General features: G+C 38.7%; 1 protein-coding gene and 1 long non-coding RNA gene across 2 annotated transcripts in view; one reads left to right on the top strand and one right to left on the bottom strand.

The window, feature by feature from the left end:
• Positions 1 to 38: 38 nt before the first annotated feature.
• On the top strand, positions 39 to 726 carry LOC141572120 (uncharacterized). Its single transcript, XR_012497283.1, has 2 exons — positions 39 to 197; positions 304 to 726. It is a non-coding gene; the product is annotated as an uncharacterized LOC141572120 (long non-coding RNA).
• Positions 727 to 8,331: 7,605 nt separating this feature from the next.
• ACADM (acyl-CoA dehydrogenase medium chain) overlaps positions 8,332 to 24,215 on the bottom strand; it is a 30,413-nt gene continuing 14,529 nt past the window's right edge. Inside the window, exons 9-12 of the mRNA XM_019743769.2 lie at positions 24,024 to 24,164; positions 23,366 to 23,461; positions 10,479 to 10,727; positions 8,332 to 9,163 (exon numbers count right to left, since the gene is read on the bottom strand). Coding sequence (XP_019599328.2) covers positions 9,092 to 9,163; positions 10,479 to 10,727; positions 23,366 to 23,461; positions 24,024 to 24,164 — 558 coding nt within the window. The 3' untranslated portion in view covers positions 8,332 to 9,091. The remainder of the gene's footprint in view (positions 9,164 to 10,478; positions 10,728 to 23,365; positions 23,462 to 24,023; positions 24,165 to 24,215) is intronic.

The following is a 24,215-nucleotide window of genomic DNA, read 5'->3' as shown; positions in this document are numbered from 1 at the left end:
TTATAGCTGTCGTCGCTGCCTGTCCCCGAAGTCTCCGGCGCCCACTTTCTCGTCTCATAATCACATCTGTTGATCTAAAACAGTTTTAAGTAATATTTAAATATGTCAATTACTTTTAGGAAATCATTTGTTCTTGAAGCTCTTTGAACTCTGTCAAGATACGAAGTGCCTGGTAACCAGTAAAGTTTTTGCACGTAGTAAGTGTTCAATAAATATTTTGTTCTTTTTGTTTTGCTTTTTTTTATTCTTTTATTTTTTTTTTTAATTTATTTATTTTTTTTATTTTATTTTTATTTTTTTTAGTGAATGTTAAGGAAATGTTCATATTCCCCTCCAGTTTGCCTTGTCCATTCCGGGTCCGGCTCCCCACTTTTTCAGGAAGTGCTAATAGCGGAAATATTTGGAAATTACTTTCGAAAAAGAAACACCGTGTGCCTTTGACGAGCTGTCCACAGAATTCCCATTTGCTAGGTGTATTATTACAGTTATTTTCGTTTGTGCTTTCTTACGTCTTTCATACTTAATCATTTGAGCACCTATTAGAAAATATGGGCACTCTATTCCCTTTAAATGTACTGAATTCAGTAACGAATTCAGTGATATATGTGGGCTATCAATACTTGAGAGCTAAATCTACGATAAGATTTCATTATTTCTCCCTGTGATTTTGTTTATTTCCCAGTTATAATTTGAGACTGCTATTAAATGCATGTAAGTTTAGAATTATCTATTTCTGGTGAGTTGGGCCTTTTATCATTCAGTGATGACCACCTCTAACTAATACTTCATGTGAAAATGTCTGCCTTGTTAAATATTAATTTTCTCAGCGTTTACCTCTAAATCAGATGGAGAAGGAGTGTGGTGGAGTGAGGGAAACCATGGGATAGAGAGAGTGGTCAGCTCTCCTGGGAAAAGCAGTGCTCAAAATAATAATATAAGCATAAGATCCAAAAAGTAACATTAAGATTGAGTCAATAACTGCTGAAGAAATGAAAATAAGCCTCACTTCCTACTTTATCAATTCATTCAGCAAATATATATTGAATGCCTAGAATGTGCCAAATATTAAAGTTCTGGAAGTACAGTGGTGAGCAAATGGAAGTATGTATAAGGAACATAAGTTCTAGCAATTCTTGTAATTATATTGAACAGTTCTATTTCTAGGTATTTCCCCTACAAATATACACACTTAGGTATGAAGTGACTTATGTGCAAGAATATTCATTGCTGCAGTCTTCATAATAGCAAAAGATTACAAATACTTTAATTAACCATCAAAAGATTAAATAAACTATGATATATTCATTATGGAGCCATTAAATGAATGAGAAAGTTCTGCATACATCGCTATGGGAAGATCTCCAAAATATGTCAAGTGAAAACAAAAACAAAGTGCAAAACTATGTATAGTATGCCACTATTTGTGTGGGAAACAAAGGGAAAAAAATCAATGGATGTATTTGTGAATGCACAGAATTACTGGAAGCAGTAGCCTACAGGAGAAACGGGTGGCTGGGGACAGGATTTAAGGAAGGCTTTCTTTTCACTCAATACTATGGTACTTCTGAATCATTGGTTACTGAGCATAATTTTAAGATTATATACTTTTGCTTCTTTTTATATGCTATGGAGTAATATCTTTGTGTCAGATTAATGTTTCTTTTTGCCACTAAGGTGTAAAGGGATGTGGATAGCTGTATAAAGTTGTGTTAATATTTATGAGCTTTGCTGGTCTGCTAAAATGTTTGTGTGTGACAAACACTTCTCAATGACCTGCCCACCAGTTTTCTCTGTGAAATAGAAGTTAGTGTCTTTGACTGTCATAATAATGATGATGATTATAGAACTATAATAGGAGCAATAGTGACAGAAATGCAGTTATTATGGGTTTTTGTTTTTTGAGAGAAAAAGAGTAGTTTTGTTCCAAAGTACCATTTTTTTTCTAGGATATAAAAAAGCACAGTGAAGGACAAAACTTTAGGAGAGTGAATTTTATTTGCCTTGATGTGTAACATCTGAGTCTGAAAAGAAAATGGAATGTACTATAGTTATGACAATTTTCATTGTTTTAAGGGGCTTCCTTCCTTGGTTTACAGATTTACTCCTTCACCAACAATGTAAAAGGTTAATCTTTACGTTCTGCTTTAGACAGCAAAGCTGTTGTCTTACCAGAATGAATTTTTTGAGCTCTCATTGTTTACTTTTTTATATTGTTTTATAAAGGGAACAAAATGTCCTCATTTGAGAAACATCTAAAGTTACTTATAATCATGTTACATTCTTCTGTTTTATTTGTTTTCCCTTTAAATAGGCAACAGAGTATCCTTTCTCAGGCACCTATAATCCTTTCTTAATCAAGATAATAGATCATCTTTGATACCTCTTGATTTTGCCTTCCCAAGGTCAGATCTTGAATTTAGAAAAATAAACATTTCAGGATACATTTTACTCCTAAATGTATCTTTGAAATCTCCTGGGATATCCTGGAAAATCACAAAAACTCTTCTTTCACCTTATAAAAAGAAAGATAATAGAAAAATTAAGTTTATTTCATGTGCTCCATCTGCATATTTTTAAATTATCAACACTATTGTGGGAGCTTCATAGGAAAAGTTGGTAAATAAATCAGGTCGACTTAGCCTTCCTTAGCTTAAGTTTGTATAGTTGAGATGTAATTAACATAAATATGTCCAAAATTATATACTTTATAACAAGGCCCTGGAGATTTGTCAGTGTTACTTCCTTTAAGGGAAATAATGGTAAAATTCTTGTGAAATACTTACATTCTATGCTGCAATAGAAATTTTTACTCAATTCCAATCTGATATTATTGGGTACAGTAATTAACTACAACCTTCACTTTAGATCATTGCAGTGAACTGAATGTTTCTGTCCTCCCAAAATTCATATACTGAAATCCTGCACCCGGATGTGATGGTATTAGGAAGTGGGGCCTTTGGGAGGTAATTAGGTCATAAGGGTGAAGTCCTCATGAACGGGATTAGTGCCCTTATAAAAGGGACCTAAGAGAGTCATCTCACCTTTTTTCGGCCATGTGAGAACACAAGCATTTGGCAGTCTGCAATACAGAAGAGGGCTGGTACCTCGATCGTGGACTTCCTAACCTCTACAACTGTGAGAAATAAATGTTTGTTCAAGCCACTCAGTCTATGATGTTGTTACAGCACCTGAACCTTGTAAGACAGTCATCTACAGATAGTTTCTGTTTTACTCCGATGCTAGTTGGAAGGCTCTGCTGTAAGTTACAGGCCAAAGTTAGTGCATTCAGGAAGGGACAGTCTCGGAGATTCATGGAAAGGAGCATGGTGTTTTGAACTATTGATAGATATTTCAATGAAGTCCCTTGGGTACAGACTTCCAAGCTGACAGGTTAGACAAATTTCACACCACACCAGTGGACTGAGTCAGGATTTCTAGGACTCTTTAGTCTGAAAGCAGATGGCTTCTTGAAAGCAGTTCATTGACCCAAGATGCACCATACCAATTACAGAGAACTCAGAGAACTTAGGGGGAAATTTAATCTTGGTTAGTTGTTTAGAATATTGTTTATGCAGTTGTAATATAATATTTTTATGGCTATATGATTAAACCTTTTTTAATTCTTAGGCTGTCTTTAGCCTTCAATTTGCTGGACTCTCTTTTTGTAAAACTGGAATTTTAAAATGGTATCTGATTCTCACTCAGTCTTCAGAATTAAGAACATATACTGGCTCTTCTTACATTTCATGACAATAATCAAAAAGACTCTGTACCACTGTTTACTAGGCTATAATTAAACGAATTGATTGTGTACAAAGACCATATGTGGTATGTAGTATTTGACAATACTCATTTAACCAGGTATGACAAGCCCACTATTAATAAACAAGTTGACTTTATACAGACTTTATACAGAGGTGCCAAAAAAAGGACATATGTGACAATTAAGTTTGTAAACTCATCCTAGAAAAAGTGCTACATACCTCACTGCTGAGTATCACTATGGTCACCTTTGAAGTACTCCCCTTGGGAAGCTATGCACTGATGCTAGTGCCTACTCCACCCTTCAAAGCAATTTCGGAGCTGTTTTTCTGGAATGGCCATCAGAGCTGTCGTCGTATTACCTTTGATGTCCCGAATGTCATCAAAATGTCTTCCTTTCAATATTTCCTTTATCTTCGAGTAAAGAAAGAAGTCATTGGGGGCCAGATCAGGTGAGTAGGAAAGGTGTATCAATACAGTTGTTTGTTTAGTGGCTAAAACTCCCTCAGAGGCAGTGCTGTGTGAGCTGGTGCATTGTTGTGATGCAAGAGCCATGAATTGTTGGTGAACAGGTTTTCATCTTTTCACGCAATCTTTTTAGCACTTCCAAGTAGTAAACTTGGTTAACTGTCTAGTTGGTACAAATTTATAATGAATCATCCCTCTGATAGCAAAAAAAGGTTAGCAACATCATTTTGACTCTTGATTTGGATTCACAACTTTTTTGGTCGTGGAGAATTGGCTGACTTCCATTGTGCACTTTGACGCTTTGTTTCAGAGTCGTCTTAGTACACCCATGTTTCATCACCAGTGAATAACATGGCCTAAAACATGGTCTTGCCTCTCCAAAAGGTCTTGGCAACTTTTGACTCTCCTTTCCTTTTGTTCATCGGTGAGTTCCTTTGGAACCATTTTTGCACACACCTTTCTCATGCCAAGATTTTCAGTTAAGATTTTCCAAACAGTTTCTCTATCGATGTTTACTTGGTCTGCTGTGCTTCTCACAGTCACCTGACGATTTTTGACACACAATTCGATGAATTTCTGAAATGTTTTCTTTCAGTTCTGCTCGTTACTGGCCTCCCAGACCTCTCTTCATCAGTGATGCGTTCTCCCCCCTCAGAAAAACATTTAATCCATTTGTATACTGCTGTCTTCTTTGTGTCACTATCCCCATAAACTTGGACTAATATGTCCTCACTTCCACTCTTGACAACTTTAACAAGAATTTAATGTTTGTTCATTGCTCTAATCCAAGCTCATTCTTGCGACAGCACACTAAAACACGCAATAATGAACACCACTCAGCAAGACACTGCCACACGTCGACACTAACACAGCTGTGAGACACTGATATACCAAGGTTATGAAACCTTACTGAGCTGTTTGTACAGTGCTGCCAATGTAAGTACACGGCAAGTTCGTGAACTTAAGTGTCATACCTCATATCCACATATTAAGAAAGAAAAAACTATTAAAATTACGCAGATGTTAACCACTTTGAGCACCTCTTGTAATTGCAGAAGTCAAACTTGACTTGTATTCATCTTTTGTTATCGGTATATATTGAGTGTTACAATTTTAATAGTTTTTCCCTTTCTTAAATGTGTATACATTTTTTTGGCACCCTCTGTAGTTAGCTCAATGCATACAAAGCTACTACAGGTCCCTTCTTGGCAATCCAGTAACCTTGGCAATCCAGTAAGTTTTGAAGAAGAGAAATTGTCCCAAAATCTTACGTACTACTGGAGAAATCGGGTAGAAGATTTCTTGGGCTTGGTTCCCTAGCATTTAGAGCAAACTACGGAGGCTTTGAAGAGTCCAATTTGAGTGTCTTTGTGAAAAGTTTCAGACAAAAGTTAATCCTGTCTGTATTTGCAAAGTAAATTCAAGAGGCCTGCCTTTTTGTAATCAATAATCTTGGCAGATTATTTATGATCACAAGGAAGAGCCTGTCAGCAAACATTGTGAAAGACTTGGAAATGGATGAAAGAAAATACTGAGTATCTTCTTAGTGAAGTGCTAGGTATTGTCTAATGGATCCTCGGGGTATTTTCTGAAGCGGTTACTGTTACTGTCTTTCTGTTGGCTAGGCTATCTTACAACTCTAAAGTTAGAAGTTAAATTGTAGAAAATGGACATTAATACAAATGAACTATAAACTAGAACTGATTTGTTCTGTAGAAAAGATCCCTTTCGATTTTATTGTCCCATAGGTTATTAACCAATTTTATATCCATTAATACTTTTAAGCATTTCTAACTGCCTATATGTCTGTTTTTCAAATTCTTCCTTATACCAGTTTTAACATTTTATTAGTTCCCTCATTCATTGAGTTCAATGAAATGTTTGATGTGTGTAATCAACAATGGAAACAACACTGTTGCCTGTAGAATTTAATCTACAAAGATCTTTTGTACTAATTGATTATGGGTAATGTATTCAATTTAATGGATGTCATTCTGGAAGCCATGTAAATAGCAACTTTTTTTTTTTTTTTTAATTCAGGATAGTCTTGGGATAATTTCTTCTCCCTTTATGCAAATTGATGACTATGGTGGATTCCTTAAACATTCATTAGACTTGCCATAAGCACATCACATCTTTTATAAAACAATGGCTTCTCTAGGAACCATCAATTCACAGACGTAGGCAACTAAGAGTCATGTTTATAGTCTCTGACTCTACTTACCCTCCTGGCTGTAATAGCCCTAGACAATCAGCTTATGTAAGTGGTAGGATATCTGATACATAAATATTAGATCTTATTCTATCATGAGATCAAAGAAGCAGAGAAAACTACACTACAGAACAAGAAAGAATGAAACCTGACAGGGAGAAATGGAGTTGAGAGGCAGAAAAGTACTATTTCATGGATTGCTAAAGACTATTTGGGTTCTAGTCCTTTCCTAACACTGACTCCATGCCTGCCCTTCAGATCCAGGAGGCACTTCAATATACAGTTGACCTTTAAACAAACTGGGTTTGAACATCACGGGTCCACTTACACATGGACTTTTTCAATAAATACTTGTAGTACTATAAATGTATTTTCCTTATGATTTTAATAACATTTTCTTTTCCTTAGCTTACTTTATTGTAATAATACAGTATATAATCCATATAACATACAGAGTGTCTGTTAATCGATTTTATGTTCTCAGTAAGGATGCCTGTCAACAGTGGGCTATTAGTTACATTTTGGTGGGAGTCAAAAGTTATACACTATTTTTATCTGCATGAGGCAGTTAGGGGTCTCAGTGCCCCTAACTCTTCAGTTGTTCCTGGGTCAACTGTACTTAAAATATATTTGTTCACGTTTCTACTTAAAGTAGCTTAAGTTCATTTGTGTTAACTTGTGACTAAAGTCATAATTGGTACAGTTATATAATTGCTTAATACTTATTATCAAGGGTGCTTTAATAGTCTCATCATATGGCTGTGGAATACATTTTTGTCTATAGGCTTTGTTTAGAATTGGTAGGTAAATTTTGGACTGTGTATTGTAACTTCAAATCTTCATTTGCGTTACCATGGACTAAAGGGGTCCGCTGGCCTGCACACACTAAAACTAAATAAGATACGAGCAGGAGACTGCAGCTCTAATCTATTAGAGACACCAGAGCGCTCTCTCTGTGCATGTCCAGAGACAAGACATCGTGTGCAAAAACACTACACACTGAGAAGGCAGCAGTCTACAAGCCAGGAGAGGCCTCACCAGAAACCAACCCAGATAGCACTTTGATCTTGGATTTCTAGCCTCTAGAACTGTGAAAAAATACATTTCTGTAGTTTAAGACACCCAATCTGGCAGCCCTAGCTAATACAGGTGGAACTGTTAGCCCCACCCTTGACCTCTGGGGCTGAAGATTCTTTATATATAAAAACTCTTGAACAATGAGATTCAGGGGCTTCCAGGTTGGTTAATACATTTCTGTGCTGGGAGAGTGGTGCATGGGCAGAAGGTATGAAAGCGCCCTGTGCTCTCTCCCATTTGGCTGTTCCTTAGTTATATCCTTTATACAAACCAATAAATGTTAAGTAAAGTGTTTTCCTGAGTTCTGGGAGCCATTCAAATGATCAAACCTGAGGGTGGGGTCTTGGAAATACCAGAATTTGCCGCAAAATTGGATAGATACATAGGTAGCCTGGGGACCTAGGACTTGTGACTAGTGTCTGAAATGAGGGTACTTTATGGGACTGAGCCCTTAAACCTGTGAAGTTTGATGCTAACCATTCTGAGTTAGTGTCAGAATAGGATTGAACTGTAGAACACCCACTTGATGTCAGAACTGGAAATCAGAAGTGATGTCAGAAACACCCATTTAGTATAATGTACTTTAGCAGTTATTTGATGTTTAGAAGTAAAAAGAAATTAAATTCACAAACTTTGGTTCTTACATTATCTTGTATTTTCTGAGGTATCTTACAATACAATCTAATAAAAAATGGGCAGGTAACTTTAAGCAGTTCAAAATAAAAACATGACTTTTTTTCCATCATAGTAAATTAAGTGTCCAGTATTACATGAAGTAATAAAATTTCTCAGAAAGAATACAGGCACACTAATAAGCATTGAACAATTTTATTAAGTTTCTTTTCAGAACGTATGCACATGAAATGAAATTGTGTACAATAGACCAAAGGCTACCCAGAGACCAACAGAATCATATAAAAATCATTTAAGGCAAAATTCATTTATTTTAAGTAAGGTAAGTAAACAGAATTAAACAAGATTTTCAAGTAACTTCTGGTTGTTGTATAATGGCAAAATATGAACATCAAATTTTTTACTATCACAAAATTGAAAACAAATGCTTTCCAAATTGTAGCAAAATGAACTCCTCTAATACAGTATCAAGTTTACAAAGTCACTGGCAAGTTATTTGATGGCACCCAAATCTTACAATATGTTCTCACAATGTAAATTTTAGAATATCCTGAATACTTTTTTATAAGCTCACTTTTCTGTCATTGGAAAAATATTGAATTTCCAAGTGATTTCTGTTAATTTTAAGAGGTCAAAATAACAAAACATATGTATTTTTCTAGGTTAATATAATTGAAGTACAGTGGTACTGAAGACAACACATAATTTTAATGAAACCAAATCTACTTGAGAAAAGGCAAGTCAAAGTTAAACAAAAGTAGAAAACTACTATTAGAATTAGTTGCAGATGTTTAGTGTAACAGTACTTATTTTAAAGTTTTCATTGGAAAAAATCTTAAAGCCCTTACTCTTTTCTGCTTAAAATGGATCATGTTCAGCTTAAATAGTGGACAAAGTTCTATTTACTCAAAAATTAATCATGTTTCTACAGCAATCTTGTTAATTTTTATACCTACCAATGTGTTCACGGGCTATAATAAGCCTTTGAATTTGTGCTGTGCCTTCATAAATCTGCAAGAAAAATATACATGTAGGTAAAATATCCTCAGTACAAAAATACTCCAATTTACTTAGTATTTTGGAAAGTAGTGTAAGTTCTACTGTAATACTCAATTCAATCAAACCATATATAGGTTCTGTAGAGTGATTCTGAAACCTCATTTTATGAAACCTATGAAAATATATAATTCTGTAAACATTAGTAAAAATTATTTAAAAAGTCATTTACCACAATTTTGGTAGTCTTTAAAAAAAAGATCAAAGAATATTAACATTTCAAAAGTTTGGGAAATCTAAAGTTTGCTGTTGCTAAAATATTTCTCCAACTATTCTAAACTGTTTTTAAATAGCTGTCACTTTCAGTCATTTTCTATTTTTACTCTTAAAATCTGAGTTTTTTTCTCTTGCTGCCTAAGGAACAGAGTTGCTAAATAAAACGATGCTAGATTTGGTTTTGTTCCGTTAGATATTCCTATTAGCCAACCTTCACTTCCAGTTTGAACTTTCTAATCATAGCGATTTGTTAGTTCATCTCAGATGGCAGAGAAAAGTTAAATGGTTGCTAATAGTAATAATTATATTAATTACAGGCTCCAGGAGAGGGAGAATATCACCAGATAAACCTGTAACTCTGAATAAGGCACAAATTCTGGTCCTCAGTTTTTTCATTTCTAAATTGACAGGCTGCACTGTGTCTAAATTTCTTTCTCACACTAGCATTCTACAATTCTACCTCTAGATTTCAAATGACTGGATTTGTCAAATAATTTCCTGGGAGTAGAAAGAAGCAAGGGAGGAGATACTGCGGAGTATGAGTTATAATTATTAATACTTAAGCTACATGTACAGAACATGTGCATTTATATCCAATTTACTAAATTACTCTTTTAAGTTTTTCTAACCACCGATTTAATTTAGAAGACAGAATCATCTATATCTGTCTCCTCATGTTGGCTTTTCACTCTGTTTCAGTCAATTCAATAGTTGTCATCCAAGATTCAAAATGAAATAATTTTAAATGACATGCATACTTTTAGGAGGGCAAAGGGTTGGTTACAGTTAGCTAGGATGTCAATGCTAAGACTCATAGAAGGCTGATCCAGACCCGTGTACATGCCTGTACCATTTACTTTGTTAGCCTACTCTCTATTAAGGCATATAAAAGGTAACATTCTTGTTTGTATTAATTAGTTCTAAAAACTTCAGCTTATAACCATCTAGGATGTCATTTATTATTATTAGTGGCATAAAATCCCTAAATGATCAGAAATCTGCCATTTACAAATATTATTTCCTAAAAAGCAATAAAAATAATTTTTAAACTTACCTGATAGATCTTGGCATCCCTCATTAGTTTTTCTACAGGGTATTCTGTATTAAATCCATTGCCTCCGAAAATCTGCACAGCATCACTAGCTAACTGATTTGCAATATCTCCAGCAAATGCCTTTGCAATGGAGGCATAATAGGTATTTCGACGACCAGAATCAACCTCCCAAGCTGCTCTCTGGTAACCTAATCTAGCTAATTCAACTTTCATCGCCATTTCAGCCAACAAAAATGATACTCCTTGGTGCTAGAATTAAAAAGAAAAAGTTTAAGAATATATATTGACTAACTTAAAAGTTTTTCTCCTGGAATTTTTAAAAAAACTTTTAAAACTAATCTTAGACTTAAGAAGTTACACTGTTTCCTCGAATGTTAACATAATACAAAACCAATAGTATACTGATCAAAGATAGTGTATTAACATTGGTACAATATTATCAACTTAATTGTAAACTTTATTCAAATTTGGCCAAGTTTTCCACTAATGTCCTTTTCCTGTTCAAGGATCCCATCCAGAATTCCAATTAAATTTAGTTATTTCTTCTTAGTCTTTCCTAGTCTGCTACTATCCCTCAGTCTTTCCTTGTCTTTCATGCTGTTGGCACTTCTGAATATTACTAATTGGTCATTTTTTGTAGAATGTCCCTGAATTTGGGTTTGTCTGATATTTTCTTAGAACTGGAATGAGGTTATGCATTTTTTTATGAAAATACCACAAAAATTGTATGTATCCTGAGTGTCTCTTAAAATGTGGAATCAATGTGTACAGTCTCTGTGGGTCAGGAAACTCCAAGTGGAGAAATTAATGCAAAAAAAAAAAACCAAAAAGAAACCTTTTTATGAATGAAATCTTGCCATTTGTGACAACATACATGGAACTAGAGGGTATTATGCTAAGTGAAATACGTCAGACTGAGAAGACAAATACCATATGATATCACTTATATGTGGAATTTAAAGAACAAAATAAACAAATAAAACAGAAGCAGACTCAGATACAGAGAACAAACTGATGGTTGCCAGATGGGAGGGAGATTGGGGAGCTGGGTGAAAAGGTGAAGGTTTTAAGAAATACGAATTGGGGGCCAGTACAGTGTGGCTCAGGTGGTTGGAGCGCCATGCTCCTAATGCCGAGGTCACAGGTTCAATTCCCACATGGGCCAGTGAGCTGCACCCTCTACAGCTAAGATTGTGACTAACAGCCCTCCCTGCAGCTGGGCTGCCGTGAGCAGCTGGAGGTTGGTGTGGGCTGCCAAGTGCTGCACAGGCTGCTGTGTGCTGCCACGGGCTACTGTGTGCTGCTATGAGCAGCCGGCGGCCAACATGAGTGGCCCGCAGCTAGTGGGCTGCTGTGTGCTGCCATGAGCAGCTGGCAGCCAGCGAGAGCTGCCCTGAGCTGCTGACACAACTGGACCACAACTGGAGACCAACTGCTTCAGCCTGGGGTAGCGCAAGGATCATAACACCAGCGTGGGCCAGGGAGCTGTGTCCTACACAGCCAGACTGAGAAACAATGGCTTGAACCGGAGTGCGGGGGTGGGGGGCGGGGGGGAAGAAGGGGGGAAAGAAAAAAAAAGAAATACAAATTGGTAGTTACAGAATATAGTGAATAATGTTGCAACAACTATGTATAGTGCCAGGTGGGTACTAGACTAATAAGGGGATCACTATGTAAATTATACAAATGTTAAACCACTATGCTGTACACCTGCAACTAACATAAAATAATATTGAATGTGGACTGTAACTGAAAAAAATACTTTAAAAAGGGAGGAGGAAAAAAAGGAAATAGAAATTCAAACTGGCTTCAGACTTCTCCATACAAAACACCAATGCCAGAATACACTTAATTATCAGAGTTTTAAGAATATTTTACAATTCAAAATTCTATACCCAGTTAGGTTATTCCTGTTATAAATATATTTACAAAATTAAATGAAAATGTTTAAAGAAACAGCTCTTAGAATGGTGAAATCTGGGATGCCTGATAAAAGTAAAGTCATTTTCTAGGATGCTTCCACAATGCATTGAAGAAAAATAATACTTGCTGCAGATAAACTGACAAGCAAAAATTGAGAGGAAATAATTGGCCATAACAGAGATAGAAGATACAACAGACGAAAAGATTTACACCCTAAGAACTTGAGGTAACAGAAAAAAATCTGAAAGTTACCATAAATAAAGTATTTTTGTAACAGTGACCCTCTACTAGTTTTGAAATTTAAACCTCTGATGTAATTCGATTTGACAGTGGTTTGGCTTGGGACTTTTTGCAAGTTTGTTTTCCTTTCTTTGCTTCCCTCTCCTCCCCCAAACCTTGATGACTGTTTACTGTACATTTACTATTCATACCAGTTCCAATGGTTCTGTTTACTTTGGACCAGTGTGCACACCTGGCCTGGTAACTTGGGATGGGTTTTTGCCTCTGTATAGGATTCACTCCTGACCCTGGGGCAGACTAGCCTCTGGGAAGTACGTTTTCTGGAAGTTGTCTGTCCAACATCTCCTTCCTCTGTTCTGTCCTCCCTTGTGAGTCTATAAAACCTTTGGTGGTATTCAGAGCAGGAGGGCAGTCTTTGTGACAAGGAGTCCACTGTCTTCCCCCTTAATGCTGGCATTTTGGAATAAAACCTGCTTTTCTGTCCACCAGCCTCACCTCTTGAATTTTGGCTTTCGTGCTACAACTGGACCTTTTGCACGGTAACAAATTGGCACCCAAAGTGGGCCTGAGATCAGACCAGACCCAGAGCTGGTGTGTTCACCACCCCCCAGGGAGGGAGCGGGGATGGAGCACCACAGCTGCTCTGATGCTTGCGGCAGGCTGGCCCCAGGGGAGACGATTGCAGGAATGTCCCAGCAGCTGCCAAGACCTGGTTCTTGTTGGGGATTTTCCCCAACTCTCCCCTTACCAGTGTTGACCACCTATAAACACCTAAGCTGGTAGAAAAAAAAAAAAAAACAGTTGTCAGTTCTGGAAACCACAGATTAGGGCCGGCCTCATTTGAGATCCACTTGCAATGCCGGTTTTGGGCTTTCATGTCATCTGAGCTTCTATGCCATTTGGGGTTTTATGCCATTTGAGCTTTGTGCCATCTGGGCTTCAAATGAGACCCATTTGAAGTCTGGGCCTCGTAAGACCTGGAGAGTGCACTGGAAATCCTGTCTCTTGTTTGGGCATCAATGCCACTTGGGGGCCTCATTTGAGGCCCATCTCTGGTACTGGTTTGGCCTTTTATGCCATTTGAGGTCTCTCAAGACCCATTTGCAGTATCAGTTTTGGTGGGAGACCAGGTTCTGAGCCCCAGCTCCTCTTTGTTGAGCATCAGGTGTGAGTACTCACGTTTGGCTTTGTTTTGTCTATATGTAATTTGTTTTGCATTTGTCTGTGCTATTTTACCCTCCTTCTCGTTTGTGTCTTAAGCAAAAATGGGAGGCTCTCTGTCTATACCATCTGAGAGTCCTCTGCGTCATATGTTGGTTGATTGGTCAACTTATAAACCAATGACAAGAAAGAAAATGGTGTTTTACTGGAATAGTTTGGTCTATGCATACCTTAAGAGTTTGAAGAGAAATGGCCCCTTAATGGGTCTTTGAACTATTATATTATCTTGAAGTTAGAATTGTTTTGTCAAAGGTCAAGAAAGTGTGCAAGCTTTTAGGATGTCATAAACTCAGTCTTGCCCCAGAGTTATATAAACTCTCCCAGCCTGACATCACGACCACCAGAACGTAGTGAAAGACATCATATGGGTCCTCTTTACTGTTGGTATGCTAATGAGACTGGATGAGCAGGAAGAAGCTAGCACACTGAAGGTGCTGGTAGGACAATGTGCCTCTCGGAATGAACCATTTAGATCCAAGGGCTTCCTATATCAGTAAAATTTTATAAACCCAGTGGTCAAGGGTGTGTTGGGATAGTCCATGTAAAGTAAAACATAAATGACTGCACCTTCTACCACGAAAAAGAAAGCATAACACCTCGTGGCCTGTGTAGGTTTACCGTGTTTCCCCGAAAATAAGACCTAGCCGGACCATCAGCTCTAATGTGTCTTTTGGAGCAAAAGCAAATTCATGTTACCTCTGTTACAAAATTTGTCAAGAAAATACCTTGAGTGATAATTAACTTTGAAATCTCATAGAGTTAAGAATAGAACTAAAATAAAAGGTTGTTACAAAGCTTTTCAGTAATGATGTTATATATATATATGATATATATATCATACATATATCATATGTATATATATACATATCTATGATATATATGTGTGTGTGTGTGTGTGTGTGTGTGTGTATATATATATGAATGATATATATGCTTAAACATGGTTTCCAAAATTCTCTTGGTAACTCGAAACCTTGGGATTTTGCTAGGTTGGGTTAAATGATAAAAATTATTAAATGTCTAGATATTCCAAAATAACAAAGTTACTGAAATATTAATTGTTGGATGGGTCTGAGTTCAACTTTTGGTTTCTTGTTACAGAAAAGCTAAAGGATAAATTAAGATCTATTAATAAATGTGTTCTGGGCTTTAATGAAAATGATTGTAAAAAAAATTAATTTCGTAGATCCTGGAATCACTTATTCAGTATTAAACACTAAGCTGACTAACAAAAGCTCAGCAACACCTTTGGCAACAGGATTAACTGGTCAACTACAGCAAAAGGCTTTTCTCCAACCTTTAGAATGTAAAATGGGATATTTAAAATGTCTTATATGATAAGGCAAAAAAGAATAAAAGTGAGCCTGAAAGGAGACTGCCAAGGCCTGTATCTCCTCCCCAGGAATAACCCAGGCTCTTCCCCTAGAAATAAATCGAAGTGTCCAAACACCTGAAAAGAGGAAACAAGACCCAAATAGTCTTGGCTGGTTCTTCACACATGCGCATCCTGAAACAAGTCTGTTACTTGAACTCTAGCCTCATTATAATCTTAAAATAAAATGAACATTGAGGCTTGCCACCCCCCCAATCCCCACTGTGGGTTTTTCTGTATGCATTATGGGTAAGAGCATGCACAGAAAGAAACTAGTTATGTAAACAACATATGTCAATCAAATGACCTCAGTCTGTACATCACAGCTCCCGCTATAAGGAAATTTACCTACCCTTTCTTACATAAGAAAAAAACTAACCTAAAGTTAGGTGTAGTTGTCTGCCCTGGCAACTTCTATGCCAGCGTCTTTCTTCTTGAACAAATGTCCTTGCCCTCATTATTTCAGACTGATCCTGTGAATTCTTCACCTTTTGCGAACAACCAGGGGTTAATTCCAATGACACAACATTGTAATTTTCTCTATGTACCAGAGTGCCCGATCCCCCTTAGGTCAGGATCTTCTGTGTAAGCTCAATGCCCAAATAACCTCTTACCCCAGAAGCAAGAGCTTCACCTACAGGTTCTACCAGAACATGCCTTGCAGCTTCAAATGCTACATGTCTGCCCAAAGGACAGGAAGAGAAACTGGGCCTCCAGAGATCTATGAAGCAGTGAGTACAGCCGTTTGGGCAGATGGAACACCTGGAAAAGCTATTAACACACAACCAATAAAAATAAAGCTAAAGGAGGGGGCTATAAGGCCACATCAAAAATAATACCCCCATTTTGCCAATTAAGCTGCACATGAATCAATACAGATTTGTACAGGACCTCAGAGCTATCAATGATATAGTTCAAGACATCCCCCAATCCATACACCTTGGTAACTGCAGTGCCAGGAAACTTTGGAAGGTTTTCAGTATTAGATCTCCAGGACGCCTTCTTTTGCATCCCTGCTGATGAACAGGCACAATCATTATTTGCCTTTGAAAGGCAGGACCCTAAAACAAGGGCTACCTTCCAATATTGTTGGGCTGTGCTGCCCCAGGGATTTAAAAACTCTCGGGCCATTTTTAATGATATCTTGGCAAGGGCCTTGCATGCTCTTCAGCTAACGGAGTGAGTCCTATTACAATATGTGGACGACTTGCTGATAGCAAGCCCAGCCTTCGAAGTCTGCCAGTCCAATACTATCTTAGTTCTAATTCATCTGGTACGTTGTGGATACAAAGTGTCCCTTCAAAAGGCCCAAGTCTGCAAACAGAAAGTAACTTATTGTTGTCACACAGCAGCATGCCCGTCTGTCCCCTCGTGTCTACCCCTAAAAAGAAAGAAGAGTCTGTGAGACTATTCCTTTCAGGGACATTGCGTCACCTTTATGCCATCTCCTTGTTTGGCCCCAAAGGATGGCTGGCTAGCCAAGGACGGGTAAGATTCCTCAAGAAAGGAACAACCTAAGACAGGCACAGTCATGTGGGGACCACCAGGAGAATTCACGGGGTTGATAGAGGTGGGCATAGACCCCCACCTTTCCCCACAGAGGAGAGCTTCTGCCTCTGTGGCTGTATTCCTTCCCACAACCTGCTTGGGAAGTGGTAACATCAGTTCTCCATGCCAGTAAGTTTTCAACATAAAGGTTTTGTTTCCTAGGGAGGTACAAACAATAATTATTTATACATCATGGGACTTTTGACAGACAAGGGTGATTGGTTTGAACCAGTTTTCTGGTATGGTGTATGAGACTCACAGACCATAAAAAAAACAATGCTACTTCCTTGTATGTGCATCAATAAAAGCCACAAGGTGGCCCGATTCGGGGCTCTCAGTCCTTTGAGGCTGAGACCCTTGGCCCGTTTCAAAACTTTGATTTGTTTCTTTCTTAACCCTTCGCCGCCCCTTCTCGTTTTCTCACTGCCCGTGTTGCGCTGGACACGACAACTTATCTCAGTTTTCAGCTAAGACAAGGTACCAGGAGCCCAAAAACAAGCAATAGCACCTATGCAAGTCCCTAAAAATAGGAAGACAACCGTGGGGATTCTTAGGTACGGCAGGATATTGTAGCATACGGATCCCAAACCTAGGCCTCATAGCTAGGCCCCTTTATGAATCCTTAAAGGGACTGGATTCTGAACCCCTAGACCAGATGGTCAAATGCCAACAGACTTGACACAATCAAAGAGAAATTATTGTCAGCCCCAGCTCTAGGTTTCCCCAACCCCCAGAAGCCATCAAGTTATACGTGCATGGAAAACGGGATAGGGTTAGGAGTCCTTGTCCAGATGCTGGGAGACTTGGCACAACCAATAGCCTACTTCTCCAAAAGGCTTGAACAACACAAAATGTGGCCACCTTGTCGGCAGGCAGTTACAGCTACTTGTGTCATTCTACAAGAAGCAGGAAAATTAACTCTAGGACAGTGAGTGACGGTGTTTATACTACACGAAGTCCTGGCCTTATTAGAACAAAAGTGAGGGTACTAACTAATGGCTGGGCGAATGGGCCAATACGAAGCCGTTCTGCTAGACAATCTTAACGTGGCCCTGTGAACTACTGTGACATTGAACCCAGCCACCCTGCTACCAGCCTCTAGCTCAGACTCTAGCCTAACACATGACTGTCTGGAAATTCTTGACTCAGTCTATGCCAGCCGACCAGACCTATGTGACCTGCCATTGACAGAACCTGAATGGGAATTTTACACTGACAGAGCAGCTTCATGAATAAAAGACAACAAAAAGCCGTGTATGCTGTGGTGACACTGGACAAGGTAACAAAATCTCATGCCCTCTGTGGGCACCGCTGTACAAAAGGCTGAGCTAATTTCTCTCACCAGGACCATGGAATTGTCCCAGGACAAGCAGGAAAATACATACACTGCCTCAAAGTGTGCCTTCAGTGGTTGCCCATGCCCACGGTGCTATATGGAAAGGAGATCTCTTGACCTCAGGAAACAAAGAGGTTCAATACCCACCAGAAATATTAGCCTTGCTGGAAGCTATAAACCTGCCTGACCAAATTGCTATCATGCATTGTTCAGGACATTAGAAGGGTGTCACTCAGGTCACCCAGGGAAACAGGGCAGCCGATAAAGCAACAAAAGCAGCAGCTCAAGACACCCTACTCTTAGGGGTACTAATACCTCACATAAATTTATCAGAATTCAAGCCTCAAAATTCAGAAAAAGATGAGGAACATACTAAAGAATGGGAGTTTACAAACGATGACCCCCCAACTCCACATGGAAAATTAATGCCCATGACATATTACTTGCTGAGGCCCTAGTGTTTCCCATTTAAAGACACCTACAAGAAGGGACTCACTATGGCAGAGATGCATTAATGGGGGTCAGTTAAAGGGACCACATTTGTTTAACAGTGTTCAGCGGATCACTCAAGGATGCCAATTGTGTGCTAAAAACAATCCAAAAAGGTAAACATAATCCTCCTGAAAAGGGTACAATATCTTGGGGTATGCCCTAATGAAGACTGGCAGGTTGGTTTTACTCAAAGCTTTGAACCCAGGGAAATTTTAAGTTCTTTCTAGCTTTTGTAGATACTTTCTTAGGGTGGGTAGAAGCACACCCCACTTGGACTGAACAGGCTGTTGATGTGGCCTGATGCTCGTTCAAGGAAATTATACCAAGGTTTGGCCTTCCAAGCTCCATCTAAAATGACAATGGGCCACCGTTTATGTCTGAAGTCACCCAAAGGGTTGCAACACCCACCGGAGGAACCACTGCACCCATTCCACCCGGAGGACAGAGTGCTGCTTAAGACGTGGAAAGAACAGGGACCTGAAAACCAGCTTGCTGAAAAATGGACCGGCCCCTATGATGTGTTGCTGATTACACACACAGCTCTAAAGCTTCCCAGAATGACGCCCTGGATTCACCACACTCCAGCGAAGCAAGCTCCTTTAGAGAAAACACCCAAGTCCATCGAGTCTGTATGGACTTGCGCACTCACTGAAAACTTAAAACTATTCTTTAAAAAACAACTAAGACGTACTGGGAAAGTTGTAAAAGGTTTGTGATGGAAAAAAAAATCTTAAGAAAATTTATGTATGGTTAAGCTAAATGATTAAATTTGAATATCAAAAGTAAGCTGGTACAAAACTAGAGTTAAAGCTCTCTCTGCTAATAAGTAAGACAAAGTTCATTAGACTTGGTCTGCCACTGATTCTATGAAAAAGTTTACTGCCTAAAGATTGTGTGTCATATCAATAATTTCCTGCTTAATATTATTAGGTCCTTGGTTTCTCCACAACAGTAAGGACTACGTTTTACTAATAATTATATATGAGTTCTGACAATTAAGTTCGCGAACTCATCCTAGAAAAAGTGCTACGTATTTCATTGCTGAATATCACTACGGTCACCTCTGAAGTACTCCCCTTGGGAAGCTATGCACCGACACCAGAGTGCAGTCCACCCTTCAAAGCAATTTTGGAACTCTTTCTGGAATGGCCATCAGAGCTGTCCTTGTGTCACCCTTGATGTCCCGAATGTCATCAAAATGTCTTCCTTTCAATATTTCCTTTATCTTCAGGTAAAGAATGATGTCATTGGGGGCTAGATCAGGTGAGTAGGGAGGGTGTTCCAATACAGTTATTTGTTTACTGGCTAAAAACTCCCTCACAGACAGTGCCGTGTGAGCTGGTGCATTGTCGTGATGCAAGAGCCATGAAATGTTGGTGAAAAGTTCAGGTCATTTTCATCTAACTTTTTCGTGCAGCCTTTTCAGCACTTCCAAATAGTAGACTTGGTTACCTTTTGTCTAGTTAGTACAAATTCATAATGAATAATCCCTCTGATATAAAAAAAAAGTTAACATCATTGCAACAAGTTCGCAAACTTAGTTGTCAGACCTCGCAAGCATCTGTACTCTAGGCCTGCTCGAGTTCATGCGCCCTCCTCGGTATCAGAGTACAGGCCAGTGTAAGGAGGCTTAGCCCAATGTTTTCCTTAACCTGACAAGATACTATCATGGTTCTGGCCCACTGTTACATCCCTGATAAAGTTTCAGATCCTAAAAGAAGGCCAGGGAATTTGTTTGTATGTCTTTAACAACCGAGACAGGGAAAACGAGGGAAGAAAGGAACAGTGAGACCGGAGGATGAGGTCAGAGACAGGACAGATTTTTGGCTGCAGCCACCTCAGGGCATCCCAGAAACCTGAGAGACACATCACGTAAAGAAACCTGCTTTGGATATAGAAGCCCAGACCGCTGGAGTAAGGAGTATCCTAATCCTGCAAAGCAGCCATGCACCCATGTGCAAACTAAAAGGACAATGGAAGAGGGATTGTCCCGTTGTGAAGGGAGTGGGGCTCCACTCCTTCCTCACAAATGGCTGTGGTTGACTGGTGGGCCTGGGGCTCCCAGCGGCTCCCCAGAGGAAAGAGGCTCCACTACAAGGGTGGAGGTGTGGGTGATCCTTGACGTGTAATGTAAGTCTGTTAATTTCCTGATTAATATGGGAACCACTTAACTCTGTCTTAACTGCTCACTCGACCTATTTCCTCTAAAACCTGCTCAGCTGTGAAGATAAACAGAGCGCCAGATTTGGGCTCATTTTACTCAGCCTGTACCTTACCATTGGTCTATACCTTAGAGGAAATGAAAAATCAGCCAATCAGACTCTAAAAAGACTCTGGAAAAGTTCTGTCAGGAGATCTCCAAGCTCTGGCTCTAACTGCTGCCCATTGCTTTTGATTCTGACCTTAATTTTGTTATTTTTTTTTTATGCTATTAACTTGGGAGAGGTTCAGTAGACACTCAGGAAATACGGGGACCGGCACATGCCCCAGACCAACCACTCTACACATTGTAGGGGACCAAGTTCTGTTAGAAGCCTAGAGGGGAAGAGATCCTTTGCAGTTCTCGTGAGCACCGCAACTGTTGGGCTTCATAGAGTTAGCAGCTGGGTCCACTTCCCTAGAATCAAAGCTGTTTCATTTAAGTCTCCACAGGACTTCCCCAGAAGGAAGACTGTCACTCCTGTTCCCGTGAGCCAACTGAAGACCTTAATCTCTGCTTCAAACAATCAAGTGGATTTCCCAAGGATGGTTAAGTACTGATGGTAACTGCTGGAGCTGCACATTATGCCTTTTTCTTGGGCCTTATTTTGGGTCTAGTTTTCCTCTTTTATCTGTGCCCCACCTGGGATGCCCACTGAACGCATCACCATGATTTTTAGTCTCTTTGACTCTCTTCTTCCCCAGGCTCTTGGGGGTCAGGTGGGGGGGAGGGAGTGGGAAAGTAACTGTTGTCAATTCTTCTCACACTGCATATCTTTGGCCTTTGTCTTTTGGTCTCATTGTCAGGTTTGTGTCATCCACAACACAGCTGCTTTATCTCCAGGTGGTCATCCGACAGGGTCCCAACCCAGCTCATCCCTCCTGAGGATGACAAGCTATGCCAGCAGCAGCTTGACCAAGAGGCCTGGGGTTTTTTTCTTTCGCAGTTCCTCCATAGCCCCCTCGCCACTGTAACAGGATAGCAAAGAAGTCTGATGACCACTGGCAGCGACCACACCCACTCTCAGCAGGAAGTAGCAAGAACCAACCTCACCTTTCGAGTTTTGGCTAAAGTGAGGCGAGCAGCTGGACCTTTTGCATGGTAACATGTTTATATAATTAAAGAGATAAAAAGGAGACAGAGAAGTTATGTTGAAAAACCAGGATACCATCAAAGAAAGGGTGGAACTGAAAAAGAACCAAATATAAATTCTAGAAATAAAAAAGTCATTAAAATATTCTACAGATGGATTAAGTAGCAGATTAGGCACAAGATCAAAGAACTGGAAAGCTGTCTGAGAAAATTATCTAGAATACAGCATAGAGAGATAAATAATGAAACTGGGGTTAAGGGACAGAGCAGTAATTCACATTTGATCTGTCGCCTAGTGCCAGCCCACAAACTGTTACTGGTTCATGGTACAGAAAGTGAGAGTAAGTATGTAGAAATTTTTAAACAATTGTTACCGTGCACAGACGAGGCTGGTGAAGAAAAGCAGATTTTATTCCAAATTCCAGCATTAGGGAAGACAGTGGACTCCCTGTCACAAAGACTGCCTTCCTCTCTCAATATAGCCAAAAGGCTTTACAGACAACTTCAGGAAAAGGCGCTTCCTAGAGACTATTCTGCCCCAGGGTCAGGAGTGAACCCCAAGGGATGCGAGAAACCCCTGCCAAATTACAGGGCCAGGCATGCACACTGGTCCAAAGTAAACAGAACCATTGGAACTGGTTTGTGTAGTTAATGCACAGTAAACAGAATCATCAAGGTTTGCGGCAGGAAAGGGAAGCAAAGAAAGAAAAAAAACTTTCAAAAAGTCCCAAGCCAAACCACAGTCAAATCAAATTACATCACAGGTTTAAATTTCAAAAATATAAGATATAGGGTCACCATTACACAATTTGATATTGTTGTGACATTCTTATATTTAACAAAAATAATGATCCAATATTGATTGGAAATTAAAAACAAACTGATCTTTCACCACAGATAGTTTGAGAACCACTGACAAATGGGAATAAAAATAGGTTTTCACTGTACAACCTATAATTACAGAAGAAAAGAGATAATATATCTCTTCAATATTTGATGAGCTATAAGTTAAAAATTTCCTTGGAAACTCATGAAAGACATGACTCTTTAGTACTAAAATTTGATACTGAGGAAGACATGGAAAGTAATGTGGATTAAGACATGAAATGAAGTCTTTGATCTGTGATTTATAAACTGGGTGACCTTGGACAAGTTATTTAATCTCTCAGCCTCAGTTTCCTGGTCTTAAATGGAGATTATACTACTACCAAAACAAGGGTAGCACAGTATCAGGGACACAACAGGGATTCAGTTCTTTAATTAATGTTCTTTTAATTCCCTGAGTGGACAATAGTTAGTGGCAGAGTCTAAAGAAAATCTCTTCTTGAAGCTCATCCTGATAGATCACATTATCTTGTTACCAAACAAGAAATAAATTAGTTCATACTTAAAAGATAATTTTGAAATATTTAGATGAAATGATTTTTTACATGTGAACAAAGCAAGTACAATATTAAAATTACCTCTACAAGCAGCTTTCCAAAAGTTTTCCTCTCCAGGGCATACTTGGTAGCTTCATCCAAAGCTCTCTGTGCTAGTCCCACAGCACCAGCTGCTACCTAGTATTTTAACATTTTACAAAGCAAAAGTTCATGTTGTCTTTAAAACATATATATAACGGCTATTTGCCTAAGATTCTAAGTTAAGATTTATACAGAGAGATGACCTATAGCTTAAGGCAACAAGGCAACAAGAAAAAGGGGGCTGGGGTAGAGAAATACAATCATTTAAATTTATATTATTTAGGCATTAAAGGTTAACGGAAAGCATTGTGAAGCACAGGATCACAGACTATAGACAAATCATTCCTTCTGTTTAACAAAGGAAAGTTTCTTAGAGGAAATATTCCCACTAAGAAAAGAGGAAATGAGTACGTATCAGCAGGAATGACGTAATTACGTGTGAACTGCCTCTAAATTTAACAGCAACTACAGTAATTTTGTATTTGCTAAAATAATTTCTATAACAGGTAGCAAGAGAGTTGAAAAATTCTGAAAAATAAAAACAGAATCTCTCCATCCTTAATAAACACAAGTATTAAAAAATATACACCAAGCCTACAATGTTAAAATAAAACTACTCAGTGTGATAAATAAGAGATTATCAAGTCATATTACTTACTGGAGGTCTGGTTTTATCAAAAGCTCCCATTGCAATTTTGAAACCAGCTCCCTCACCAATTAAAACATTTTCTTTAGGCACTTTCACATCTTCAAAGACAATTCCTCTTGTATCTGAACATCGCTGGCCCATATTTAATTCCTAATTAAGGAAAATGATATATATTAAGGAACATTTTTTTGAGCTAGCATA

Source organism: Rhinolophus sinicus, linkage group LG06 (genome assembly GCF_036562045.2).
Source record: "Rhinolophus sinicus isolate RSC01 linkage group LG06, ASM3656204v1, whole genome shotgun sequence".
In the NCBI taxonomy this organism is placed as follows: Eukaryota; Metazoa; Chordata; class Mammalia; order Chiroptera; family Rhinolophidae; genus Rhinolophus; species Rhinolophus sinicus.
The sequence above is the reverse complement of the archived record's forward strand: the minus strand, read 5'-3'. Positions and strand labels throughout refer to the sequence as shown.